Source organism: Pinus tabuliformis, chromosome 6, assembly GCF_031772625.1.
Source record: "Pinus tabuliformis cultivar Carrire ecotype Pingquan chromosome 6, CPIR1, whole genome shotgun sequence".
Classification (NCBI taxonomy): domain Eukaryota; kingdom Viridiplantae; phylum Streptophyta; class Pinopsida; order Pinales; family Pinaceae; genus Pinus; species Pinus tabuliformis.
Window position 1 is genome coordinate 1621506654 of NC_142292.1, and position 27869 is coordinate 1621534522.

The following is a 27869-nucleotide window of genomic DNA, read 5'->3' on the forward strand; positions in this document are numbered from 1 at the left end:
AAAACGCAGCGCATTCTATTTCGATAGCGGGACTCCGAGGCAGGCTCCTCTGCATTGCGCCATCCATCGTGATTCAGTTCAGTTAATCAGAATGGGCTTTCTCTTCAACAAGGTGGACAGAAGCGATCTCAGAGCTGGGGATCATGTTTACTCATGGAGGGCAGGTTACACATATGCTCACCACGGTACATTTCCTCGCCTCAATATAACCTTTACATTCAATATAGTTACTGAGAAGGTATCAGATTCTTCTGCGTTGTAATGCATTTGTTCTGACTTGGTTCCGTGACATTTGTATTGATATGGATGGTCTGATACCCAAATTGTTTTCAGCATTTTCCTAGTTTTAATGGCAATAATGTTTTCTATCCTTTTGTTTAAGTTGGGTATAACTGTGACCCGTTTGGATTTTTGGGTACTGGGAACCTAGGTTTTCGAAGAGGCAAGAAGGTTGCCTCTTCTTTGCTGTTAAGTTCTTTTTTCCCTTGAAAAGTTTGGGTTATGGTTTGCTTCCCAGAATGATTCGAATTAGATCCGCACAATATGAAAGAGATCCGCTTGTTGGTGTTATGGGTTATTATGTGTAGTTTTGTAAATTTCAAGAATAGTTTATCTGGATTGTAAATATCAAAAATAATTTAGAATAGAATGGGTATGGGTTATTGTAGAAAAAATAGAAGTTATTTATTTAAAAAAAAAATCTTTTATTTCTAGAATATAAAGAGAAAAGAAATTATTTTTGTTTGGCTGAGTTTATTTTTCTCACATAAAGAAATAGGTTAATAGCTCAAGATCCAGAAGCATTTAACAGTCTGTATTTTACATACCACTGGGGGTAATACTAGGTACCTTGGTTTTCCTTGAATAAAAGTGATAAATCTATCTGCATTTGCCTATAACAATTAGTAATAACTATCCTCATTGTGATTTGACAACTAAACTATAATAATTTTTTCTAAATATCAAGAATAAAAATAAGTTTGGAGAAATACAAAATTAAAAGGCTTTACATTTCAGCTATCTGTTAATTAAGCCAATCTTCTCTATGTTGTTTTGTTTTTATATATTGTTCCTGTAAGAGGGAAGAGGAATTCTTTGACTGGAAATGAAGAGGAATGCTACATGCTACCGATACTTCGTTGATGAGGTTCGTTGATGAGGTTAGAGATTAATCAGAAAACATATGACCTGTAGATAGACGCATAACAAAACAGCCTGGCTGAATCCAATTCCTTTGGATTTTTAGGATAAATAATGTTTCCATGTACATTGATTTTCCTCTGCATGTTGTGTATTTCGCTGTGAACTTGCATTTGCGAACTATTAAAATTAACCGTTTGCATTTTGGTGATTGTTCTTAATATTTAATTTGCCACTCTGAAGATTTTTATGAGCGCTAGTTATAAAGATAGCTATCCCTATAGTGTGAAATTTTTTCTCATATTTCAGTGTTTTAATGGTAAATGGACATTGCAACACATTACAATAAGTGCTTTTCTTCATTAATGTGCTCTTTCCTTCATTGTTGGATGATTTGGAAAATGAAAAATCAGTTGCTCCTATTTCAGAGTTATTGTAAATAAATTGGAAATTGTCAAATCAGTTTTCCTAAAACACGTGGATATATTTCTATCTCCTGCAGGCTTAAGCTTTAATTGCTTTTGCTGTTTTATGTTTTCCATCCTTTTGGTCGTACTGGTTTGCAAATTTGTCTCTCATTAAGCAAATCGTGCTCCTTATAAGCAGTATGACCTCCTCATGCATTGTACACATGCTCTAGATCAAAGTCAGGTCGTTGGCTGGTGTTTATTGCTCCCCCAAAGACCGCACCTCACACTACAACAGGTGTCTTTGGGGCCAATCAAACCTATGAATTTAAGCCCCCGTGATCTTTGGTTGCAACAGTCCTTTGTTGCATGTTATGTTTTTTTCAACTATTTTGGTATGTTAATGGAATGTCAGGTGCTTTAATAAAAGTTGTGTATATTAGTTATCTTAATATTTATTAATGTCTCAAAGTGATTAGAAAAGTATGTTAATAGGATTAAAAGAATACATCCAATGTAAGTAAAGAGTGGAAGTATACATTCAATGTAAGTAAAAAGCGGAAGTTGGGCACAACTTTTATGGAATGGTATGTGGTATTTTTATTGATTTAGCACTATAATTTAATATAATTAATATAATTGGGGTAAGTTGATGTATTAATAGTTATTATTCAAATGCTAGTTAATGTATAATTATGGATATTGACAGGTTACTTGATGTTATAATAGTAAGAGTTTTTTTTATAATCTTTGATGGAAGCCACTGGTTGAGTCATGGTGTTTGTTGTTATTTTTTCTTCTTTCAGTGCCTTGTGATTTATTTCCATTTGGTTTGCAGTTTTGTTATGTCTAGTGCATGGCCATGTCACTTTGTTTATGGTGTCGTATTGCTATTTGTTTTTCATGGTTTTCTTGTTGTTTGTTTCTTGTTCTTTTCTTTTATGTTTTTAGGGTATTGGGAATTGATTAGGGGAATAGGAATTTATGGGAGCTCAAGGAGAGCTTAATGAAACCCAACAAGTAATGTGAGACCTAGATGAAGCGGGTGCATGAGTAAGGGTAGCTAAAGAAAAGAGTATGACAACCAGTTCGATTGGTTGGGTCCATTGGGGTTAATAAACAATGTCGGGACAATCATGAGAAAGGTAACAGAAAGGTAAAGTAAATGGATTTGAGGTGCCATATGCCTTGGCTATGTTGGGAAATGTTGTTCTCAATGTTGTGCATGGACAATTGGAGTTCTCTTAACCTTGACCTTACGATATATGGTAATTGTGTTGTGATTATGATTATGATAATGTTTATATATTTTTATATATATGTGCATATGCCATTGTCTGACAAGGCCGTCACAGATCATGATTTATTTATGCTAATGTTTATATGTATATATGTCATTGTCTGATAGGGTCATCATAAATCCTTCTTGTGGAGGAATGATTTCTTATGCTGGTGAATGTCATGAAGACGTTCATAGTTTTATGAGGAACAAGTGGGAAGAGCAGCTACCATAGTGCATTGTTTAGAAGTTTATTGAGGGTTCGAGATTACAAGACCAAGGGTGAGAAAGAAATTTTCTCTCACTTGAAGATATTATGAAAGGGAGCAAGAACGCACAAAGGACAACGTTGGAAGCACTATGTCAAAGGAGCCCCAAATGAATAATGGAGTGGTGAAGTCCTTGGATGGCCATATGACGTCAAATCACGAAGGAAGATGGGGACCGTCAGATTAAAGAGTGGGACCAACATTGAGTCGGGCCATTGGGGGGATTTCCTTGAAGTCCTAACCTTGTTCGTAACCGGAGCTCCAATTTTAAGTCGGGACCCATCCTCGACCTCTGATGGCACCTATGGGTGTTAGCCTTGGAAGAACGAGAGCTTGATCGTGCCTTGCAGTGTTAGCATGTGGTGTAGAAAAAAAGCATCCTGACTCCGACTAATCTAGGGCGTGAGACAGTGTGGGTGCTGATAGAGTGATTAAAGCATCAACATGGGAGTTGAGCCAGTTCGGTTCCTATAGTATTGAGTCTTGCGTATTGTTTAACCAACATGTGCACAAGTGAAGCATGGGGCATTTGGATTCACGAGTTCATTGCTATAGGAAAAGGTTTTGAAGGAATCATTTTGTGGGCCCATAACCCACAGGCTTGCGAAATGAAGCTACCAGGGAATTGAAATTGACATACCATTAGATCAACTTTCATCAAGTGGTACCAAAGCATGACAAATTTCCTGCCGAAAAAAACTTCTAGTTACAGTTGGGTAGAAGTTGTGTAACAATTCCACGGCTGCGATTGTGGGTAGAATTTTTGAGAGGAGTGTGCAACAACCACAAGTGAGTAGAGGAAGCTTGAGAGGTTCCAAGAGGGGCGAATTGAGATGCCAAAATTCTGAGCCAAAGGAGGAGATCCGGTGAGGTCTTAGTGGAGGCTTAGTTGCAACTCACTACTAAGTGAGAAGAGGAGTTCAATGATACATGAGGTGAAAGAAGAATAATATGGAGAAGATGAGATGCAGTGATGTAGGCACATGATCAAGAGACATGAAGATTTTCAAGTGCGGGAGTATGATGCAGGGGCATAGTCTCCACCCAAACCAATTTTTTTCCCTAAAGGCTCCAAATTGAGCAGTGTGGCAAACTTGGAGAGAGGACACCCTTTCCTCCCTTTTTATGTAATATTTTTATTAATTAGAAGCCTCTAGAAGGCATGCACTGGCAGAAGAATACATTCTTCATTCTTTAGGTTTGTTTTGTTTATGCATAAGCCGCCTGTGAAATGTCAGGGGACGACCAATTTCAATGTAGAAATAGGTCATGGAAAGGATTAGGCTGGGAAAGGTCATTGGGTTCTCAAAGGTCATGTCATTGTAACTGAGTTTGTTTTATTTTAATCCAAGTATCCCTGTAACCAACACATGTTTGTTTTATGCTTGTAAACATTGTATTGTTTTTGTGCTCATAAGTGTTGGTTGGATTGCAGTGTTCAGAGGTATAAAAGTCAAGCCGAAGTGTTACCATAGTGCGTCATTCATAAGTTTAATGAGGGTTATAGGTGACTCACAGGACCAAGGGCGATAAAGTACTTGGATCTTTCATGAATCTATTTTGAAAGGGGGCAAGAACGCACAAAGGGCAGCACTGGAAGAACTATGTCAAAGGAACCTTGAATGAAGAATGGAGTGGTGAAGTCCTTGGATGGCTACAGGCCATGAGATCATGAAGGAATACGGGGAGCATCGGATTAAAGAGCTAAGCCAACGTTGAGTCAGGCCATTGGGCATGATTTTCTTGTAGTCCTAAGCTTGGCCATAACCCAACCTCTGACTTCAAGTCGAGGCCCGACCTTGATCTCCAGAGGGGCCTATGGCGTTGGCATCATAAGAGTTGGAGCTTGATCATGCCTTGAGGTGTTGGCTTGTGGCATAGAAAAAAAGCTTCTAGACTCCAACCAGTCTACAGCGTGACATAGTGTGGGTGCTAAGAGAATGATCAAAGCAATTAGCATGGGAATTGAGACAATCAGGTTCCTATAGCATCGAGTCCTACATGGTATTTAAGCAATGTGCATAAGAGAAGTATGGGGCATTTGGATTCACGAGTTCGTTGCTGCAGAGAAAGGTCTTGAAGGAAAATTTTCGTGGATCCATAACTCATAGGCTTCCAGAATGAAGCCACCAAGGAATCAAAATTGGCAGACCCTTGGATCAATTTTCATCGCAATAACACCTAATACAGTGTCACCCAGTTTTTTCAATGATGCCTTTGTGTAAGACTTGAAGTTTTCAGCCTAACTCGTAGGCTTTTGGAATGAAGCCACCAAGGAATCGAATTTGACAGACCCTTGGATCAGTTTTCATCACAATAACACTGAATACAGTGTCACCTAGTTTTTTCAATGATGCCTTTGTGTAAGACTTGAAGTTTTCAACCTAACTCATAGGATTTGAGAATGAAGTCACCAGGGAATTGAAATTGATAGAACCTTGGATCGTTTTTCATCACAGTAACACCTAATACAGTGTCACCTAGTTTTTCCAATTATGCCTTTGTGTAAGACTTGAAGTTTTCAGCCTAACTCATAGGCTTCCGGAATGAAGCAACCAAGGAAACGAAATTAACATACCCTTGGATCAATTGTTATCACCATAAGACCTAATACAATGTCACCTAGTTTTTTCAATGATACCTTTGTGTAAGACTTGTTTTCAGCATGTATAGGCCTAGCTAAAACACTAACAAGGAATTAAAATGAAAATTGATGTAGAGTGGTATTAGATTAGTTACCTATCAATAAGTCAAAGTGGTGCACGTCTTTTAAATGCATATTAAACTATACAAAGTGGAAAGCAGTTAATCACAACTTGTGGGAGCTAAAGAAAGATAGCAACCACATCTAAGAAAAGCATTTTCCTTAGCAAGTGAAAAAGAGATCATGGATATCTACTATGAAATATGCCTTGAAAATTTAGTTGACCTAAGTAAAGGAATTCGTTCTACTATGAAATATGCCTTGAAAATTTGGCTGACCTAAGTAAAGGAATTTGTTCTACTATGAAATATGCCTTGAAAATTTGGCTGACCTAAGTAAAGGAATTAGTAAGAAATCTTAGATACCTTCTTATTTGATAGTCACATTAGCACTAGTTTAGTCTTTTTTAAATTATTTTTTTAAATCTTCTTGGAAACAATAACTATGTTGCTTTTAGTTATATTTGAGGTCAATCAATCTTTTTGTGAATTTAATCTCTTTCGATCTTTGGTTGCAAAACTCTTGTAGTGCCTTTTTGAAGCTTTTTATGGGTACTAACCATAGTCGCCTTTCAGTTTCCAATTCTCTTCCCTTCTCCTAACTCTCAACAGTAGCAAAACACCCGACAATATGTCACTTCCTTTTTCCACCTAATTACCCAAACTCATTACAATTTTAAGTAGCACTCTAGAAAAATAAAAAGCATGTGAGGAAACTCAAATATCACCATCACAATGTATCTCCATTCTACATAACTGATAAGTATTATTATACCTTCAAAAGTAGCATTTCCAGGGGGCCAATCCTCACAAGCTCCATTCACTTCAGTATAATCCCTACAAATATTTGTTAAAGTTGTGAAAAAATGGTTTCAAGTTTGAGGTGTCTTCACAACTTTGTATTCATCTAATAATTAATTTATCCTAGTAAAATCTTTATAAACCCTTCGAATCTGAAGAAGAGTTCCCTATCCTCTATCTAGTCGACAATGTGCTTAATTTCCAATCATTGCTTCTATATGATATAATGTTGGCCATCTCCAATGTCATGGCATCATCACCACTTACCTGTTTCATGACATCATCGCCACTTACGTAGTTAGGCACATGGATAAGCTTCCCACTTAGGAAAAGTGGTTTTTAAAAGCTGAATTCCTTATTTGTGTTCCGTTCAGATTCAGAATGATAATAAGCATTGAAACATTAAAAAAAAAATAAAAATAAAAATTGATAAGGACAATGAACATTTACATAAGGAAGTGGTACAATAATTAAAAATAATTAATTAATTAGATTTCTATAAATTTATTTATAAAATGATTAAAAAATAAGAATATTAATTAAATTTTAATAAATAATTTTATATTAATCTATTATATTAATAATAAAGTTATTATTTTCTCACCAAGGTAGAATAGATCTTTATGGGTTGTATTGTTGACTCACTTTGTGATGTGAAGTTCACCGTTCCAAACTCCATGGGCAAAAATCTAGACATGTTAAGGCGGATATTTTGAGGGCTTAAATGTCCCTAAATTGCGGTTTCTCAAGCCACAAGTCAAACTTGATGTAATATTATCAAAATAAATATAAACAATGTCAAACTTCATTCTCTCAATTTTTATTTACATTCCTAAATACAATTTCACATCCTCTCAATTTTGTGTTTACATTTCTAAATACAATTTCTCTTATTCATCCTCTCAAATTTCTATTTACATTCCTAAATACAATTTCTCATCCTCAATTTTGTATTTACATTCCTAAATAGAATTTCCCTTATTCTCATGCTAATATTTACATTGCTTAGTACAATTTCTCTTATTTGTATCCAGGATATTAAGTGAAAATTTTTTACATCCTCTCAATTTTGTATTTACATTCCCAAATACAATTTCTCATTTTTTTTTAGTATTTACATTCTTTAATACAATTTCTCTTATTTTCATGAACTATTCAATGTTTTGCATCAAGGAAATTACGTGTTTTGTATGAAGAATGTTTACTACTTTTTACACAATATGAGCATTTTTGGGATGTGGATCTATGATGCGTAGGAGATTAAGAAATAAGTGATGGGAGATTTTCAGAGTTGATAAATTTTGGATGTAGATCTATGATATGTGAGAGATTAAGATATAAATAATTGGAGATTTGCAGAATTATTTATATTATTATTAAAGATTTCTAAAATAAAACTATATCCAACATTTAGAATAATAACTCTATCCATCATTAAATTCCAAAAACCTCTTCCACATTTGTCCCTTTATTTACTGTGCCATCCGTTATAACTCACGAAATCACGTTTGAGCAGACCTGTTAATGTCTATATCAGATTTCGTATCCACCTCAACCCATTTCTTGTTCAGATTTCATATCCACATGCAATCGTTTCTTGTGAGGTAAATTAGCTTACAAGGAGGAAACTTACATATTTTTTTTTTTAAATGGGAGGGGCTAGTTCTTTTTAGAAGCATTATGGTCTCTTTTTTTTTTTAACATATATATGGGTACAAATGTGCGTCAGAACCTGAACAGCCGTCAACATCTAAACATTGAGTTGCCATGGAACAAATACGCTGCAGTATCTGCAGGAATCGAAACACGGCCGGGGCGAGTAAACCAAACCGCCCGACCATCCCGTCATGCAACATGCTACAAAAATTTAAGCGGGAGTATGACAAACAGCCTCAATTTTTTTAAGGGAAAATTTAAGTGGGAGTATGACATTCATCACATTAACTATTCAAACTAATTAATGAAAATCATCTGTTAAATTGGCTGCATAAACAATTATCGTTGTGGTTTATATGTGTTGAAGAAGATTTTGATACCCTCATCTGGTTTTCTATTCATATACCATGCACTTCGATTTTGCTTACCAATTTTGCGTACAGGGAGTTGAGTTTGGAAGCGACAACAAGGTTGCATTTCCTTTGATATGAGGTTTTCCTCTTTAAAATGTTTGAGTTATGGTTTTCTTCTCGTAATCTATATGTTTGTTATTTCTTCCGGAAATATGCAACATTTTTTCTTTTATTTTTTCGTTTATTTTTTTTTTAATAGTATTTGCTTGGGATAAAATAATAAAATAAAGATTTGCAGAAAGTCTATGAAGCTTATAGAAGGGGAGAGGAGCAAGGATTTTGGTTATCTGGGAGTTTGTTTATCTTATTGTGCCGTGGTGAGTCCCAGTTTGATTCGACGAAAACCCCAAGATAATCTTTGTTGGGTGAATCCATTCCGGATTCACAAGAGCAGTTCAATATTTTAGCTTAGTCATTTGATGGGCAATCGTTGCATGTCATTAGTAGGGGCTTCAATGTTACTTTTATGAACATGTATCATTTTTATATTATTACAGGTTTCAGAATCAGAGGATTTGTAATATTTTTTTTTTCTTGATATGGTCAAGATGGACGATATTTAACCATGGTATTTTCTGTGGTCTTTTCCGTGGTATTTGCCTTCGCTTTTTGAGAAAATAATAAAATAAAAACTTATAGAAAGTCCATCAAACCTATAAAAGAGGAGAAGAGCAAAGCATTTGGACATTGAGAATTTGTTTATTTTATTGTGTTTTTTTTAGAACTTGACATAGGCAGTTCCAATTTGATCCCTAGACGAAACCTACGGTAGTCGGTAATCTTTGTTGAGTAGATCCATCCAAAATTCACAACATGCCATTTTCAGTGTTACTTGTATAAGCATATATCATTTTTACATTAATATAAATAAATGACTACATTTTTTTCCTCAAATCGTTTTGTGTTTGGTGTTTTGGGTCCCGAACATTTTAGGACACAATAATGTGTCAGATCAAGTGACAATTTTACAGTTTGGGATCTTCCAGTGGTAGCAGAACCGTGCATTTTACCGGCCTAAGGATTCTTGTCAGTGAATCAGATCTTTGTTCGCAGGATTGAAATTTTTTTGTCGTAACTTCAGTGAGATTTCTTTTCGCCTAAACTGACATTTTCCCATTTTCTCATCTTCAGCGATACCAAGTGTCACCCTAGATTGTTTAATTACTAATTTTATTATTTTTAAATGATTCGTACGGATCAGATCTAAGACTATCTTACGGGATCTGTAGTCCAATGTCGAGATTGAGCCCATCACAGATCTGGGGGATCACATCAATTACGAACAGGAGGTCAAATCTACTGTAAATTTGAGGCAGAGTTTGGTCAGTGTGGATGTCGATTTCTAGTTGTGAAATTATCATTTTCTGGCAATAGTTTTGATTATTGTGGTCGATTGCCACCATAAGGCTAAGCTGCTCATGCAACTTAATTTAGGGATCCATTGCCACCATTAAGTAGAAGCCAGATTATGGTGTGCATGCGTTTGAACAACACTGAGAATGGCCAAAATCATTGAAGCGACCATGAAATGTTGATCTGCGGGTGCGAGTACCAAGAAGGTTAGCGTGATCACCAGAGAAAGACGAAGTCTAATAGCATGTGGATTTTGTGCGAGGTACGCTGAGTAATTTATAGTGTTGGAGCAATCTGGCTAGTGGATGTCGGTTTGAGACAAAACATGTGCATGGGATTGTTATCATGGCAGTCGATTGGAGCTTGTGCGAGCTAGATCGGTTAGAGGATAGAAAACAAGAAGTTGGACCAAGCAAGTGCGTGCATCAGCCTATGCATCGCAAAAACCGATTGCAGACACTGTTGGGAATTTTCTGCTAAATTCCAAAACAAATTAACTGAACAGAACAAGAATGATGCTCTGTTTTCCACAGGGTTTTAACACAGGGAAACTAAATTGTTTCTGGACAGAACAGAGTATTTCAGATGCACAATAAAACTTTGTCTTCATTAATAAAAACTGTCTGATACAAATTGCTTCTTCTTAACAGAGGGATTCACCAAGAACTTCTAGTTCCATAAAAAATTACTTTGTTTCAGCTCCAAATTTTTACACTACTGTGTGTAAAAAAATAAAACTTACATTTACTGTTGTAAAATTTTTCTCCTTACTTTTCACTCCTCACTCACGAGCTGCTGCATATTTCTATTTTTCAACGAACAACAATTTGCATTTTACAGTGCTGTGTATATTTCACATTACATTTCACGCTGCTGCTCCTATCTTCATTACATGCTCCCCCTGTTCTTCTATATTCGCACTGCTGTGCGTTTCATTACACACACATATCATAAAAAACAAAAAAACAACAAAAAAAGCAAAAAACAAAAAACAAAACAAAATAACATTACATATTACTTTGCCTTACTCCCGTGAGTTAAAAAAAAAAAACAATAAAATTAAATGGTTTTACCAATGTTCACTTGTGCCCATACTCCCGCTGATAGAAAATAATAAAATTAAAATTTTTTACCTACGTTCTACCCATCACAATAAATTTCATTAATTACTTTTACGGAAAAACTGGCGGTCAAAACAAAAACTTCACGCAAGCTCCATGTGCTGAACTGTGCGTAGCTTTGGCTTCAACCAACGGACATCCACCATCCTTTCAATCGGATGGCTATCACTCAATCGAACCAAACGACTTTTACTTTCCGATGAAAACCACTTTTCAAAAACTGCTAGCCACGTGTCACACTGTATACATTATCGGAGCCGTTTGAGAAAAAACCACCGCTCGGTGAAAAGCGGTGCGATGGGAGTACTGGTGGTTTTTTGAATTAAATGCGCAGGTGAAATTACAATTTCAACGCTCCCCTTTAATTTCAACTGCTGAGTTATCAGTGATACCCAAACATTTCCTCAAAAATTCAAAACTTTTTTGTCCCAATGGCTTGGTTAGAATGTCAGCAACCTGCTCCTGAGTTTTGCAATGTTCTAAGACAATGTTTCCATTGTTCACCAATTCTCTGATGTAGTGAAACTTTGTGTCAATGTGTTTCGTTCTCTTATGAAACACATAATTCTTGGATAATGCAATAGCTGAGCTATTGTCACAAAAAATCATAGTTCCTTTTACTTGCTCTTGACATAAGCTCCTTAACATCCTTCTCATCCAAACTGCTTGACATGCTACTGCTGTAGCTACCACATATTCTGCCTCTGCTGTAGACAATGCTACAATAGGCTGTTTTTTAGAAGCCCATGAAATGTCTCCTGAACCCATGTGAAAAACATAACCGGATGTGCTTTTCCGATCATCTACACTTCCAGCCCAATCACTATTAGTGTATCCAACTAAATCTGAACATTCTGAAGTAATATATAAAATGCCAAACCTTTTAGTACCTTTAACATACCTCAGAATTCTTTTTGCTGCCTGCCAATGTGCTTCTTTTGGTCTCTCCATGAATCTGGAAATTAAACTAACAACATACATTATATCCGGCCTAGTTGCAATCAAATACATGAGACAGCCAACTATGCTCTTATACAAGCTAGGATCAAAATCCTTGCTGCTGTCCTCTTTGTGGGAGTGATTGCTGCCTTGCTTTCCTGCATATTAAATCTTTTCAACACTTCATTAACATATTTTGTTTGTGAGATAAAAATCACATTTCCACTTTGTTCTACTTCTATTCCTAAGAAGTATCTCAGCAAACCCATGTCAGTCATTTCAAATTCTTTTTTCATGACTGTTTTGAAATTTTCAATAAGATAAACATCATTGCCTGTGAAAATAACATCATCAACATACAACACAACAATTAGTAATTTACCATCATTTTCTTTGATGTAGAGGGTGGGTTCTCCCTCACACTTTTCAAATCCATTTTTCAGTAGATAGGAATCTATCCTACTGTACCATGCTCTTGGTGCTTGCTTCAGCCCATAAAGAGCTTTCTTCAATCTACACATTTTGTGCTCTTGGCCTTTCTTTTCATAGCCTAAGGTTGTTCAATATAAACCTCCTCCTTTAACACTCCATTTAGGAATGTTGACTTCACGTCCATTTGGTAAACTTTCCACTTGTTTTGTGCTGCTATGGACAGCACTGCTCTCACTGTTTCCATTCTTGCAACTGGTGCAAAAGTTTCATCATAGTCTCTCCCATACTGCTGCTTATATCCTTTAACTACCAGTCTTGCCTTGTGTCTTTCTATTTTGCCTTCAACATTACTCTTGGTCTTGTAGACCCATTTAACTCTAATGACTTCCTTTCCTTTTGGTAGTTCAACTAAATTCCATGTCTTGTTTCTTTCTATGGCATTGATTTCCTCATCCATAGCTTCTGTCCATTTCTTATCCTTAATTGTATCTTCAAAATGAATAGGGTCATCAACATGACAATATAATGCAAACAAAGAATTCATACTTTCATTTGCTACCTCTTGCTCATAAATGTCATTTAAATTTCTGAACTTCTTACCTCTTTCATTTGGTGTGCAAGTGCTTGAAGAAGCACTTGAATTTCCTCCTTGTGGTGTGCTTGTAGAAGCACTTTCATTTCTCCTCAAGGGTGTCCCTTGCTGTCCTTGTGTTGGTGCTGCTGTTTGGGGATGTATTTCAGCCATCTCTTCATCATTTTCATCATGTGACAAAGAGGTTTTAACATTCACTGTTTTCTCTATGCTTCCATCCCAAGCTTCCTCCTCAATGAACTGAACATCTCTACTCACAGTGAGCTTCTTGGTGGATGGGTTATACAACCTATAAGATTTGGATTCCTCACTGTATCCAATGAAAATACATTTCTCCCCTTTGCTGTCCAACTTCTTCCTTAGCTGATCTGGAATGTGTGCATAAGCCACACATCCAAAAACTTTCATGTGGGTGACTCCTTGCTTTCTCCCACTCCATGCTTCTTCTGGCACTTTGTTCATCACTGCTTTTGTAGGGCATCTATTCAAAATGTACACTGCACAGTGTACAGCTTCAGCCCAATAATCATTTAGCAAATTCTTTGCCTTTAACATACTCCTTTCCATGTCCATGATTTTCCTATTCTTCCTTTCAGCAACTCCATTTTGCTGCGGGGTGTACCTAGCTGTAAACTGCTTATGAATTCCATTTTCTCTACAAAACCGTAGAAATTCTTTGGAGATATACTCACCTCCTCTATCAGTTCTTAGAACTTTGATATGCAGCCCGCTTTGGTTTTCCACAAGTGCCTTGAAATTGCAAAATCTTTCAAACACTTCACTTTTGTTCTTCAAAAAATAAACCCAAGTTTTTCTTGTAAAATCATCAATGAATGTTAGTATGTAGTGGCTGCCTGCAAGTGATGGAGTTTGCATTGGTCCACATAAATCTGAGTGAACAATTTCTAAGGGTGCTTTTGCCCTTATGCTTTTCCCTGATGGAAAACTTTCTCTGTGTTGTTTCCCCAAGATGCAACCTTCACAAAGGCTATCTGGTTTCTCTATCAATGGTAATCCTCTTACCATTCCTTTTCTACTCAACAAATTAAGACCTCCAAAGTTGAGATGTCCAAATCTCAAGTGCCACAACCAATTTTCATCCTTTGGTTCGCTTTGGAAAACCTCTTGAGTCACTATTGCCACTACTTCTTTATTTGTCAAATCTGCTTTCATTTTGAGAGGGAATATCCTATTCCTTGTCATCCTCACTTCAGCAATACATTGTTTGCTGGGTGCTCTATCCATGATGGTGCATACATCATTCACAAAGAAAATATTGTAACCCTTTTGAACAAGCTGTCCAATACTTAAGAGATTACATTTCATTCCAGGAACATAATAAACATCTGCTATGGTTTTCTTTTCACCTTTATTTGTTAAGACATTTACCTCTCATTTTCCCATAACAGAAACTTTGTTATCAGTCCCTAGTGTAACTTGTGACTTCACATTCTGATCTAACATAGAAAACATGGCTATGTTTCCTGTCATATGGTTGCTGCAACCAAAGTCTAGAAACCATATATCTTCACTTTTTTCTTCAGCCATATTATAAGCTAAAAACAAATTATTTTGGCTGATATTTTCTCTAGTGATATTTGCACTAGTTCTATTGTTCATATCATGCTGCTTCTTCCTACATTCACTTGCATAATGCCCATATTTTTCACAGTAGCAACATTGGACATTAGATTTTTCATACCTTTGTCCTTGAGCATGATGTTGTCCACTTTGTTGGGTGTTGCTTTGGCTTTGGTTCTGATTTGGATTGCTGCCTCTTCCTTGAACATTTGCTGGACTGTTTCTTCCACCTCTGTTTTGGCTTCTGCCTCTTCCTTTCTTGTTTCCTCTGCCTTGACCTCTTCCTCTTCCAAAAGACATATGGGTCTTGAAGGCATGCTCTAGAGATAAGTTTTCATTTCTACTCAATCTCTGCTCATGTGTTGTCAATGATGCATGTAGTTCATCAACTGAGAAGTTTGAGAGATATTTTGACTCTTCTATGGTGGTGACAATCACATCGAACTTTGAGGGTAGGACCCTCAACAGTTTCTCCACAATCCTCCTTTCTTCAAGAATCTCTCCATGAGACCTCATCTGTGTGACCAGACCAATCACTTGTGTGAAGAATGAGTCAATATTATCTGACTCCTTCATGCAAAGATTCTCAAAATCTCTCCTCAGCAACTGTAGTTTTGTTGTCTTCACTTTCTCCATGCCTTGATAGGCTGTCTTGAGAGTTTTCCATGCTTCTTTGGATGTCTTGGCTGCTGCTATCCTTGGAAACACACTCTCATGCACTGCTTGATACAAAAATACGAGGGCTTTTGAATCCTTCTTCTTATAGCTCTTCAACAAATATTTCTCTGCCTGAGTTAAGTTATTAAACTCATTTTCATCTGTTGGTTCTTCAAATCCATCCTCAACAAATTCCCATAGGTCTTGTGAGCCTAGCAAAGCCTTCATGGTTATTTCCCAATAGTCATAGTTTTTCCCATTAAACTATGGGAGCTGAGCATTAAAAATACCCATGCTAGTGCTGGTGCTGGAGCCAACCATTCTTGCACTCTTAAAAAATACTTGACTGTGTATTAAAAATCACTGACTGTTCTCAACAGCAACACAAAGAAAACTTGAGAAATACCTTGGATTTTTGACTGAGTCTTCACTCTGCTGGAGAAGCTGCTGCAACAAAAAAGTCCTTCCTTTAGCTTCTTTGACACCTTCAAAGAACCTGGACAAGCTCTGATACCAATGTTGGGAATTTTCTGCTAAATTCCAAAACAAATTAACTGAATAGAATAGAGAATAATGCTCTGTTTTCCACAGGATCTTAACACAGGGAAGCTAAATTGTTTCTGGACAGAACAGAGTATTTCAGATGCACAATAAAACTTTGTATTCATTAATAAAAACTGCTTGATACAAATTTTTTCCTCTTAACAGAGGGATTCATCAAGAACTTCCAGTTCCATAAAAAATTACTCTATTTCAGCTCCAAATTTTTACACTACTGTGTGTAGAAATAAAACTTACATTTACTGTTGTAAAATTTTTCTCCTTACTTTTCACTCCTCACTCACGAGCTGCTGTATATTTCTATTTTTCAACGAACAACAATTTGCATTTTACACTGCTATGTATATTTCACATCACATTTCAAGCTGCTGCTCCTATCTTCATTACATGCTCCCCCTATTCTTCTATATTCGCACTGTTGTGCGTTTCATTACACACACATATCATAAAAAAAAAAAAAGCCAAACAAAATAACATTACATATTACTTTGCCTTACTCCCATGAGTTAAAAAAAAACAATAAAATTAAATGGTTTTACCAACATTTACTTGTGCTCATACTCCCGCTAATAGAAAATAATAAAATTAAAATTTTTTACCTACGTTCTACCCATCACAATAAATTTCATTAATTACTTTTATGGAGAAACTGGCGGTCAAAACAAAAACTTCACGCAAGCTCCATGTGCTGAACTGTGCATAGCTTTGGCTTCAATCAACAAACATCCACCATCCTTTCAATCGGATGGCTATTGCTCAGTCGAACCAAATGACCTTTACGCTCCAATGAAAACCACTTTTGAAAAACTGCCAGCCATGTGTCAGACTGTGTACATTATCGGAGCCGTTTAAGAAAAAACCACCGCTCGGTGAAAAGCGGTGTGATGGGAGTACTGGTGGTTTTCTGAATTAAATGCGCAGGTGAAATTACAATTTCAACAGATACTTGTGTAGAGAACCCGAGTACAACTCCTGTAACATGGATACGTTGTGTGGACCTGGTCATTCAGCAGGTGTACCCTAGAAAAGAACCAGTTACTGGGTGTTGAAGGGAAAACCCATCCAAACATCTCGTTGAGTAACCTATGCATTCACGGATGTATCAATCAGGTGTCCGGCAGAGATCCACGGACAGTGCTGGAGTTAGTAATTCCAGGGAGGGTCGATCAGCCAAATCACTATAGAACCCAAGATTTTCCATACCACAGGAGAGTGGGTCAATTGTGGTAGAGTTAGTTGATATATTTTGCAATTTGTGGGAATGAAATTAAAGCACAAGGTCGAGGGTCAATCATACATTAGCTTTCCAAGGCTGAAGGGCCATACACTGATTGCACTGTCGTGAAGCACTATATATTCATAGCACATGGGCTCGAGGGAGGGACGCATGAGAATCTCAACGGCCAAGCCATCCGTTGTTTGGTAACAGTGGTCATGGGCTGTATGCTGAGCCCCGAGGTCGCATCCGTCGAACAAGGTCAACCAACTATTGGCAGGTCGTGGGTAGTGGATGTATCGACAGGGGAAAGTGCGGACCAAAAGGATTGGGCCACCAATTGTTGTAATTTCCCTCCATGAAAATAAAATTAAAGTTTCCCTATTCATATGCAAGGCCTAGCTGCCCGAATGCCAAAGACTTGATGTGATTAGCAAAGAATGGGCCAAATTTCTCAATCTGTGCATTGTGCAGAATAAAATCGATGCAGCAAGAGGTGGATATGAAGTGAAAATTGCACGTGGCCAATCTACCAAGTTGGGGCTGAATTAAAGAACTATATTTTTCTCATTAAAATTTCAGAAAAGTTGAGCCATTATTGGTGGCCGAATCTCCTGGATTCATGGTTGAGTTATTGCCAGATCAACTTGTTGTCGGGTTCAGAAATTTATTAAAATCAACTTTGTCATATACAGTAAAAGAGTTCATATGATCTGGAGGTGGATCATGAGCGAAATTCTGGAAGAGGCCAACTCATCTACATAAAAGTAGGCCAAAATTTGTAACGTCCAGCACTGTATTTTTCTAAGCGACTGAGAAGTTGCCATAATCAAGGGCCGAGGGTGTGTGGATTGAAGGCTAAGTTATTTAGCCTAAACCAAGTTCCATCTTGTTGTCATGGTGTAATGCTCTGCTTCCTTCAATTCAAATGAGGTTAAGCGTCAGTTCAGATTTGAAATTTTTTCTCTGTCAGATATAACAAGGTGTTTAAATTGTGATCACATACAAAACGAAGATTCGAAGCCTCCCTCATCAAAGACATATTATTATTTTTGCAAGATAAGGGATCTATTTCCACAAAATATTCCACCAGCTATTGCAGGAATTGATTTTGCAGAAAGTGTCTTCCATTGGGTTATTATTTTTATTGCAATGAATTGTTTCTCCGTTTAATTTCTCAAAAGATGTGAATTGATTTCATTGAACAAATTTGGGAAGAGAAGGAAGGAAATCCATTGATGCCAAGCCATAATGTCATCACTTTACTGTTGGAAACACCTCAAGAATCAACATAGTAATACATCCACTGGTACTCTGGGCTGTAAAACTTTTGTGGATAAAAAATGACAACAACTTACAGATCAAAAGCAAGAGCTAAACAACAAGCCTTTCTCTTGGAAGGTCCATGCTATCCGTCAACATTCAAAGGATATCTGGAAGGAAGATGTAAGAAGCAAGTGTCTCTTTGAACTTGGATCCAAATTGCAGAGTACAAAGTCAGAAGATGTCTTCCTATTGTTGGACACCTTATACATGGCTTTGTGACTAACAGAGCAATCAAATTGAAAAGGTTAGACTCACGGTTGCCTCTTGTCTCAGTAAAGTCCTAGTATTAACAACATTTCTACAGCCTACAATGATGACATCATGAGAAGGATTTTTTAACTGATGGTAGAAGCCTTCCAAGGGTTGGACAGTATCACGCTTATTACATTTTTTCGAAGGTGCAAAATTTTAGAACACATGGCAAAATTCAAATTTGGTATACGTATGTTAGATATAGAATGTGATGACTTAATCCTTCAAATGCTCCAATACTTTTGCACCAACATTACAACATCTCATCCAAACTTTGTCAAAACAGACATGCAAGAGATCATGTCCCTGATCTTGGGAGAAGATAAGGTCATCTGCAAACAACTGAGATCCAAATTGTTGGCCATTTGGAGGAAGGAGCTAATTGTATCGCATGTTTCCTATGAACTAGTTGGGGGATTGGTCAAACAAAATATCAAAGTATTTAGGAAGAAGTTGAAAAAAGAGGAACTAACAAGGATTTATGTTGACAACAAGAATGAACTAAGAAGGAAAGGTCTATGCTTTGTATGCAAGGGACCTTGGGCAGTTTACCACTCATGCTCAAATGTCATGAAGGGGATAATAGGAATAGAACAGGATTCCTCTACTATAGTTGATTCCATTGATTTGCAGGAGAACATCCATGGAGGATATGAGTAATTAAGTAAAAGTTCACCTCAACAACAAAATGTTTCTATGAGCACAAAAGACCAAGGAAACGACATTCAAGGAGACTTGTGGGGTGAATCAGTAATGATGGACCAACATGATGAACACTTAGAGGTGCATGGGTACAACATACATGATGAGCACTTAGGATAACATAAGGATGAACCGCAGATTGTTTCCACAAGTGGAGAAGGCCATGGAGAATACATTCAAGGAGACTTGAATGGAGAACCAGTAGTAGTGAACTGGCATGATGAGCATAAAAATGAAGGGGAGCATAACACATAGTATGCAGGATGAGCCACTTCTAGAGATACTGTCAAAATCTCAAGTTGTAGGTGTGGCAGTTGAGCATTAAGTGTACGCAGATACAAAGGCATATAATAAGACACCAGAATTTCCAAGAGAAGACTTCCAAGGAAAGATTGAGCATTTTAAGATAGATCTTATGGCATTGAAGAAAAAAATTGAGTTAGCCTGAGGTGTTGTCTTACAGTAGAATAGGGAAAGTGAGGAACTCATAGGAGTATGTGCCAAATCAATGGCCATGTTGTATAGTGTTAAGGAACAACTCAAGTTCATCTCAAGGAAACCAAAATAATATACTTGGGAGTTGCCTACCTTTGTGAATTGGAGAAAGGAGGGAATTTTTTTCCAGGTGGATCTTATGGGAGCCCTCCATATGGTTTTTACTGGTGCACCAAGGCCAAGCAATGATTTGACAACTTAGGAGTATCCCAATTAGAATCAGACTAGTGCAACATTAACATGGTGGGAGTGTTCCTTGCATATGGACTCAAGGATTTATGAGTTAGCACCTGATGAATCTTGAGAAGACATTCATAGCTAGGGACATAATGCACTTCGAGCCATGGCTCATGAGCTATGAAATTGGGTTCTGGTGGCATTGGGATCCAAGAGGTTTTGTTAATAGCAAGTGGAGTCAACAATTAGATTGGGATCCAGGGAAAGTACACACACCACTCATGGGCTATGGTCTCAAAGGTTGATCTGGGATTCAGGCATCAAAAGATCTATCCTTGATTGGATGATACACTGGCATATTGTAATGATTTAGTGGTTCATATGAGACCCTTATATTGTTATGTGTATGCTTCAGACAACCTTACTGATACATAGGTGTGAATTGCTTGAGGGAAAGCAATATCGAGGTGGGAGGGTTTGTAATATTTTTTTTTTTTGATATGGTCAAGATGGATGATATTTAACCATGGTATTTGTTGTGGTATTTTCCCATGGTATTTTCCTTCGTTTTTTGAGAAAATAATAAAATAAAGGCTTCTAGAGAGTCCATCAAGCCTATAAAAGGGGAGAAGAGCAAGGCATTTGGACATCAGGGAGTTTGTCTATCTTGTTGTGTTTCTTGAGAGCTTAGCGTGGTTAGTTCCAGTTTGATCTCGGGACGAAAACCTTGCAGTGATCTTTGTTTGGTGGATCTATTCAGGATTCACAAGAGCGCTTCAATATTTTGGCTTAGTCATTTAATTGGCAATCATCGCATGCCATTGGTAGGGGCTTCAATGTTACTTATAAGAGCATGTATCATTTCTACACTATTAATATAAATAAGTGGTTTAATTTTTCTTTCTCAGATCCCTTTATGTTTCGTGTTCTAGGTTGAAGCAATTTTAGGACACAATAATGTGCCAGATCTATTGAAAATTTTACCATTTGAGATCTTACAAAATATGTTTGCCATTTTTGTTTAGGTATCCCACTGATCTTATCATCTTGTGAGCTTTAAACTTTGACATAGATTCACTATATTAAAAAAAGTTATAGATAACAGTAAATTGCATATTAAAATATTTGTAGTTGCTAAAAATAATAAAAATGGTAAATCCCATATTAAAGTACCTTAGAAAGTATTAAATTTTAGTTTTAAAAAATTGCAACAAATCTAGTTTACCAATTAATTTTAACTTTTTTCTTTTTACGTTTACCAATTGTATGTTTATAGGGTGGAAAATTTATTCTATTGAACACAGAATTTTGAGTCAATGTAGTGGCAAAACAAAGTTAAAACTTGAATGAAATTTTTAAAAGTTTTGAATATAATGGTGGTTCATTTAAATATTTCAAAATTTTGAAAAATTAATATGATTAAATTTATAGATATATATTCGATCATGAAGCAATTATTTTGGAATGACTTGATGGTTTGGAGGGCTATATCTAAAATGAGACAAATTAACTCCAAATGGGATATTGAAGTTGAAACATGGCACATTATTTCATCCCCCAAGGAGATCAAGGAGGGGGCATTTATTTTTTTCAAAAAATCATTTCCAAGATAGGGAGGAGGATCACATGGTAGAAAAGATCAAATTCATCAATAAATGTCCTAACAAGCTCAATGAGGAGGATTCAACTATAATGGATAAGCAGATCTCTGATGAGGAGCTACATCAATCTCTCAAGGAGATGATTAAGGATAATAGCCATGGGCCTGATGGTTGGCCATGCGATTTCTTCCTCCACTTCTTTGAACTGATGGGGCTGGATTTTGTGTGGATGGAGGAAGCAGTGAAAAAATCTTGGCATATTTCAGGTGTTATCAACTCGACCTTTCTCACTCTCATCCCTAAGAAATATAGCTCTAATTCATTTTCAGATTATAGGCCTATCTATTTATGCAATTCTATCTTACAAAATGATGTCTAAGCTCATTGCTAACTGGGTGATCCAGGTGGCTCCAGAAATAGAATTAGCCTTGAAAAAGCTCAAAAATCAAAGTTATCAAATTGAAATGAAACTAGGACCAATTATATGCTCAAGATATCGCCGATCAAAGTTCTAGTCAAACTAGGCCAAGTGGAAGTCACTAACGAGGCAATAATTTGGTAAAGGGACGATGCATGGAAAACGACAATTAGAAAGGGCTAATTTGTCACCTCCTTAATTCATCCAGTAACCCTTAAAATCCAACAGAAAATGTTTAACTGTATTGTTATTAAAAATCAATATATATATATATATATATATATATATATATATATATATATATATATATATATATATATATTTTGGGGTGGTGGCCTGCCACCCCTCAACGGTCCAATGACAATGTTGTATTATCTATAAAACAAAATGTATATAATAAATGGGTCGAGGCTACAGGTACTGTGGACCCCACCCAACTGTGTATTGGCTACCCAATAGGGAGCCAGCTAGGGTCAAACCTGTTCAACCTATGTGGGCCGCCCTCCAACAGGCGACTTCAAATAATAAACTGCCAACCAAGCAGTGTAATCGTCATGGTAATCCCCAACAATGTCAACTATTTAATAAAATAACAAACTATATATGGTTGCAACAAGTTTTGAACCTGACTCGTCCCCACGATAATCACCACCACTTGCTAACGAGCCAACAACTCGTTTGTTGGAAGGTTTGCCCACGTTTTGTATAGAAACCTCATTCATTTTCCAATGGAGTGGGGGAGGTGACGTAATCGGGACAAAGAAGAAAGTTGTGCAGGCATAACTAAGAGTTCCCAAGCTAGAATTGTGCCCAGGCGGACATGGAAACTGAGAAAGATATTGAAGGAATATTGGGAGAATATTCTTGTAGGAAGTCTTAAGGAAATCTAAAGGTTCCTTGGAGCTCCAAAGGTCACTTGCTCAGAATATGGTCAAGATTATAGCCATTTGACATGATTTCACACCACGAATCTGATCATTTATGCATCTAAGCTTTATATTTTCTATCCATGACAAAAATTGGAGATATAAGGGTCATTTATGTAAATTTGATTGTAATTCATTTCTTTGCTCCCATTTAATGAAAGAAGGCCTCCCCACTTTGAGCAGGGCTTGAAGACGTAGCCCACCTTGGGTGAAGTCCGTAGTCAAATAGTTTGTGTGCCTTTGATCTTATGGTTGATTTATGATTTCCAGTTCTTTTCATGTGTTTAAGTTACTTTGTTACATGCTCTTTTATATGCAATTTTGTATGCATCTTTGAAGTTAAAAATATTTGCATCATCGAGTCAAAAAGATCATTTCCCCCACATCGTGTTGGAGCAGTTCAGTTTTTTGTCCAACAGAGAATTTAGGACGTTGTAGCAATTGCACAAGAGTGTATTCACTCGATTAAATGCAGGAAACATAAATCATGTCTTATGAAAATTGACCTAATTTGGGCATATGACAATGTTGATTGAGAATTCATGTCTATGATTCTATAAAAAATTGGTTTTAAGCATAGGCATGCTTCTTGGATAATGGTATCCGTTACCACAACTTCTATGGTGATCCTTGTCAATGGGGAGCCCACAAATTTCCTCAAAATGAGCAAAGGGTTGAGACAAGGTTGTGCTTTGTCTCCACTGTTATTTATTTTAATTATGGATTCTTTCAACATAAGTGTTCATCCCATGAAGGAAGCAGGCACAATCAAGGGATGTGGGATTACTAGAAACAACCGATTATCACACCTCCTATTCATTGATGATATACTTTGTGGAGGGGAGGAAAATTTATCTTAATGGGAAGCCTTTCATAATATATTTCACGATTTACACAAAGCCTCTAGTCTCCACATAAACATAGAAAAAATTGAGCTCATCTTTGATGGGGGAGATAGATCTAAAATAAATGGCATTGCATATTTGTTTGGGGTGAAGTTTCATCCACTATCCTCGTGACTCAAATACCTGGGTTGTTTCTTGAAGCCTAACCAATACAAGATTGCTGATTGGGACCAGCTAATTGCAAAATTTGAGAATTCGTTGCTCAGATGGGACCATAAATGGATTTTTATGGGGGCTAGGTTAATTATGGCGAGAGAAGCTTTTCAAAGGATTTTAGTGCTCTACATGCATATATTCCAAATTCCCCAAGCCATAACAAAAAGGATTGAGTCTATCATGGAAAACTTTATGTGGTCTAGATTCGATTCCAAGAGAAAGATCCCACTAGTTGGAATTAATCTCATTTCTAGACCGGTTAAAAATGGTGGCTTTGGCATCCTGAGCATAAAAAGTTTTAATCAGGCTCTCCTGATGACCAGCCTATGACGCATCTTTAGAGAGCATGGCCTCTGTCAATCTATTATGATGGCTAAATACATTCCTCAAGGAGCTTTGGAGGAGTGGACCCAAGTAGGATCTCCATCGAGGTCTTGCATTTCAATCAAATGGCAGAGCTTAAGGTCAGTGATCCCTTGGTTATGTAGCAACCTTCTCTAGGTTGTCGAGAATGGGTAGAGAATACAAGTGGGATTGGATGCAATTAAAGGCATGCATGGATGTCATCTCCTATGGGTTCCTTTAGTCAAATTTCTCAATCAGGAGAGATTCAACATTTTGGCCAGCATTGGGAGGGGACATCAATTGCCTCTATCTATTGTTTCTTGGCCTCATGCTCGAGACATTGGCATCCATACATTCCTATAGTCAAAATGGAATCATATCGAGGTAATCTCTAGTATGCTGGTATTCTATGGACTCCATGTATGTATAGACTTGTGTGGGGCGGACATTTGTTCGATGGCATAATCATTGTTTTAGAATCATACAAGCATATCATTTCTTACTCTCAACCCCTCCCTTTTGCTGAGCTGATTGTTAGGCTATGGGGTTGGGAGGTGCCTCTTAATATTTTATGCTTTACATGGTTAATTCTCCACAACCGCATTCTCACATGGGACACCCTTCTAAAGAAGGGATTTATTGGGCCTGGTAGATGTTCCCTCTATATGGCAGTGGCGAAGGATTGCCTCCATCTTTTTGTTCTCTGCCCCTTCGCAAGGGACAGTTCGAAGCGGGTGATTTCTCTTATGGGCTTACAAATTGTCACTGAAATGTCCTCGGTGGTTGATTGGATATGATTTTGTGAACGCCAAAATCAGGCTTATAGATTTGTTCCTCTCTATATTTTATGGGGTATTTGGCGTGCATGTAATCAATATATATTTGAAGGTTCATCCCCCAATGCACTACTAAATTCCCTCCACGTCATAACACTTTTTATGGAGATTGGACCATGGGTCGCCAAGGGTTCCCCTCAGACTGTAATTTTATTTTATCTGGATAATATTCATCCTATTTGTTATTTTGATGGGACTTCTACTAGAGGGTGATATGGGTGTGGTGTCACACTTCATATAGACCATGATATATCTTTTTGCTTCCAATGGTTTGGCAGCCTAGGTGACAATTGTTGAGCCGAGATGTTGGCCTTATGGGGTGCTTTACACGTGGCTCAATGGCTTTGTTTTGATAGCATTTGGGTGGTCGGGGACTCCCTTTCCACTATCCAATGGATCCAAGATAGTTTCGTTGTTCAGGTTCCAAATCTTCTCAATTGGATGCAGTGCATTTTTGTCTTTAAGGCTCTTTTCTCGGAGGTCACCTTTCAACACATTTACAAAGAACATAACATTGAATCTGATTCCCTCTCAAAACATAATCTATCTCTTCAGCCCGACTATATGGACTTTGAACAAGTTGTGGAAGGTTCTATACAAAGCCAAGGTGTTTTTTGTAATATTATGAAGTTCTCGGTCTCTACTGGGGATTCGGGCCCTCCGGAGGTTTACTTAGTGGATTCCATTGTCTCCTTTTTGTCCCTCTCTTTTTTTTCTTTATTTTCCACGATTGGCAGTATGTGCATCTGGTACATTTTCCTTTATGATGCGATTGGAGTCTTAATTGTGTTTTGGCTAGCCGAGAGTATAATAGGATCAATCGATGATCTATTTGGAGAGCTTTCTCTCTTTGAGCAATCAAAGATCATCATTTGCCTTGTTTTTGTTCTTATTTCTCTGGGTAAGTCTTTGGTCATGTCCATATTCTCTCTTGAGCAGTCAGATTTTTTTTTTTTTTGCTGTATTTTTGTCATTAATATGCAGAGTAAGTTGTTGGTTAGTCACAAGATATTGATATGAACTATTGTCTTCAGTAGAAAGTGAACAAGATGTAAGCAGATATAAAACATTTTATTAATGAAAATGTTCTGTTTTTTTTGCTTGGAAAAATATATTATCAATTTTCCCTTAAAAATAATAGGTTGAAGTATATTTTAGATTGATCTTTTTTTTTTTTTTTTTTTGAGTATTGGGTTTTCCGCCATTGAATTTTAATTGGTAATTATGCTTTGCTTATCTGTTTTGCAATCAATGTACATGGATTTTGTATGATTTCTCCAATTTCACTTGTGTCACATTTTATGCTTGCCGGTTCCTCCACAGGGATTTATGTTGGGGATAATTACGTGGTCCATTTTACAAGAGGGTCAGACCAAGAACCCGGAGTGGGGACCAGTTTAATTAATTCATTCGCCTCTAGTTCAATACCAATACAACATCTGAGCTGTACGAATCCAACTGGCTACTGCGGCTTCCAAAATGGAAATAATGGAGTAATCCGTTCTTGTTTGGATTGCTTTCTCGAGGGAGGAGCTGTGCATAGATTTGAGTATGGTGTTAGTGTAGCTGTATTTTTCGCACAAGCCCGCGGAGGAACGTGCACATTTGCACGATCGGATCCCCCAGAAACAGTGATTCACCGTGCAGAGTACCTGCTTCAAAATGGGTTTGCAAATTACGATGTAATATCGATGAATTGTGAGGACTTCGCAATATACTGCAAGACAGAATTCATTGTTGAAAGTCATGACTCGGGAAGTGGGCAAGTAGCAGTACTGCGCGCTGTAATGCGTGCTGCTCGTTATTGTTTAACTTCAAAGTACGCGTACAGAGTTATATTTGTTGCTGATCCAGTAGTCGTGGCCTTCGGGACGGTTGTAAATTTTGCTACAGGGAGATATAAAGGAGATATTGGTGTTCGCGATGATAAAATTAAGGTACCAGTGGAGCGTTTGGCTGTATATTTTGCTTCTTCAATTGGTAGTTCCACATCTCAAGCAATAAGCAGGGACAGGAGCTCCATTAACGGCACAGAATCTCTCAATAGTGCAACGCCCAATTCGTAAGTAACATGATGGTTTATAGTTGACCAGTCCTCCATGAAACTAAAATTATCGAGTGGTAACAGTCTTCAAATATAAGGATAAATTGTGTTGGGATTTAAACAAATTGAAGGTTTTATTTGGTTATGTAGCAGGTTCTGGATTGGTTTGTGTCTGAGAAGTTTCAGGTCATAAGTGGTGATATTAGATCGTCTGTGACCTAATTGTGTTTAATGAGTTGAAACTTAGTGGTATATGCTAGATGGGTTTGTGTCATAATAAGATCAAAATGTGTGCAATTGATTTCAGAGGAGTAGATTGTTAATAGATCAGTGGAATGTATTATAAGTTGCTGAAGTAATATGTCCAAAGTCATTGAGGGCGATCTAAATATATGCACCTGTTTGCCCTTTGATGTGTTGATAAATTCATATATAAGGTTTCAAATATATTTGTTTGTTTCTATTGTGTTGGATTAATTGATGTATATATCATATGTGATTTAATATATGTATTTGGTTGTTTTTAATGTTTTGGATTAATTAATGCATGTGCTTTAATGATATTT

The 27869-nt window shown here is 37.0% G+C and overlaps 1 protein-coding gene across 1 annotated transcript; it reads left to right on the plus strand.

Annotated features, from left to right (window-relative positions):
* LOC149265106 (protein LEAD-SENSITIVE 1-like) lies at positions 1 to 27780 on the plus strand. The gene is made up of 2 exons (XM_089391581.1): positions 1 to 185; positions 26583 to 27780. The coding sequence occupies exons 1-2, from the start codon at positions 92 to 94 to the stop codon at positions 27323 to 27325; spliced, it is 837 nt and encodes a 278-aa protein (XP_089247707.1). The 5' UTR covers positions 1 to 91; the 3' UTR covers positions 27326 to 27780.
* The last annotated feature ends 89 nt before the right edge of the window (positions 27781 to 27869 follow it).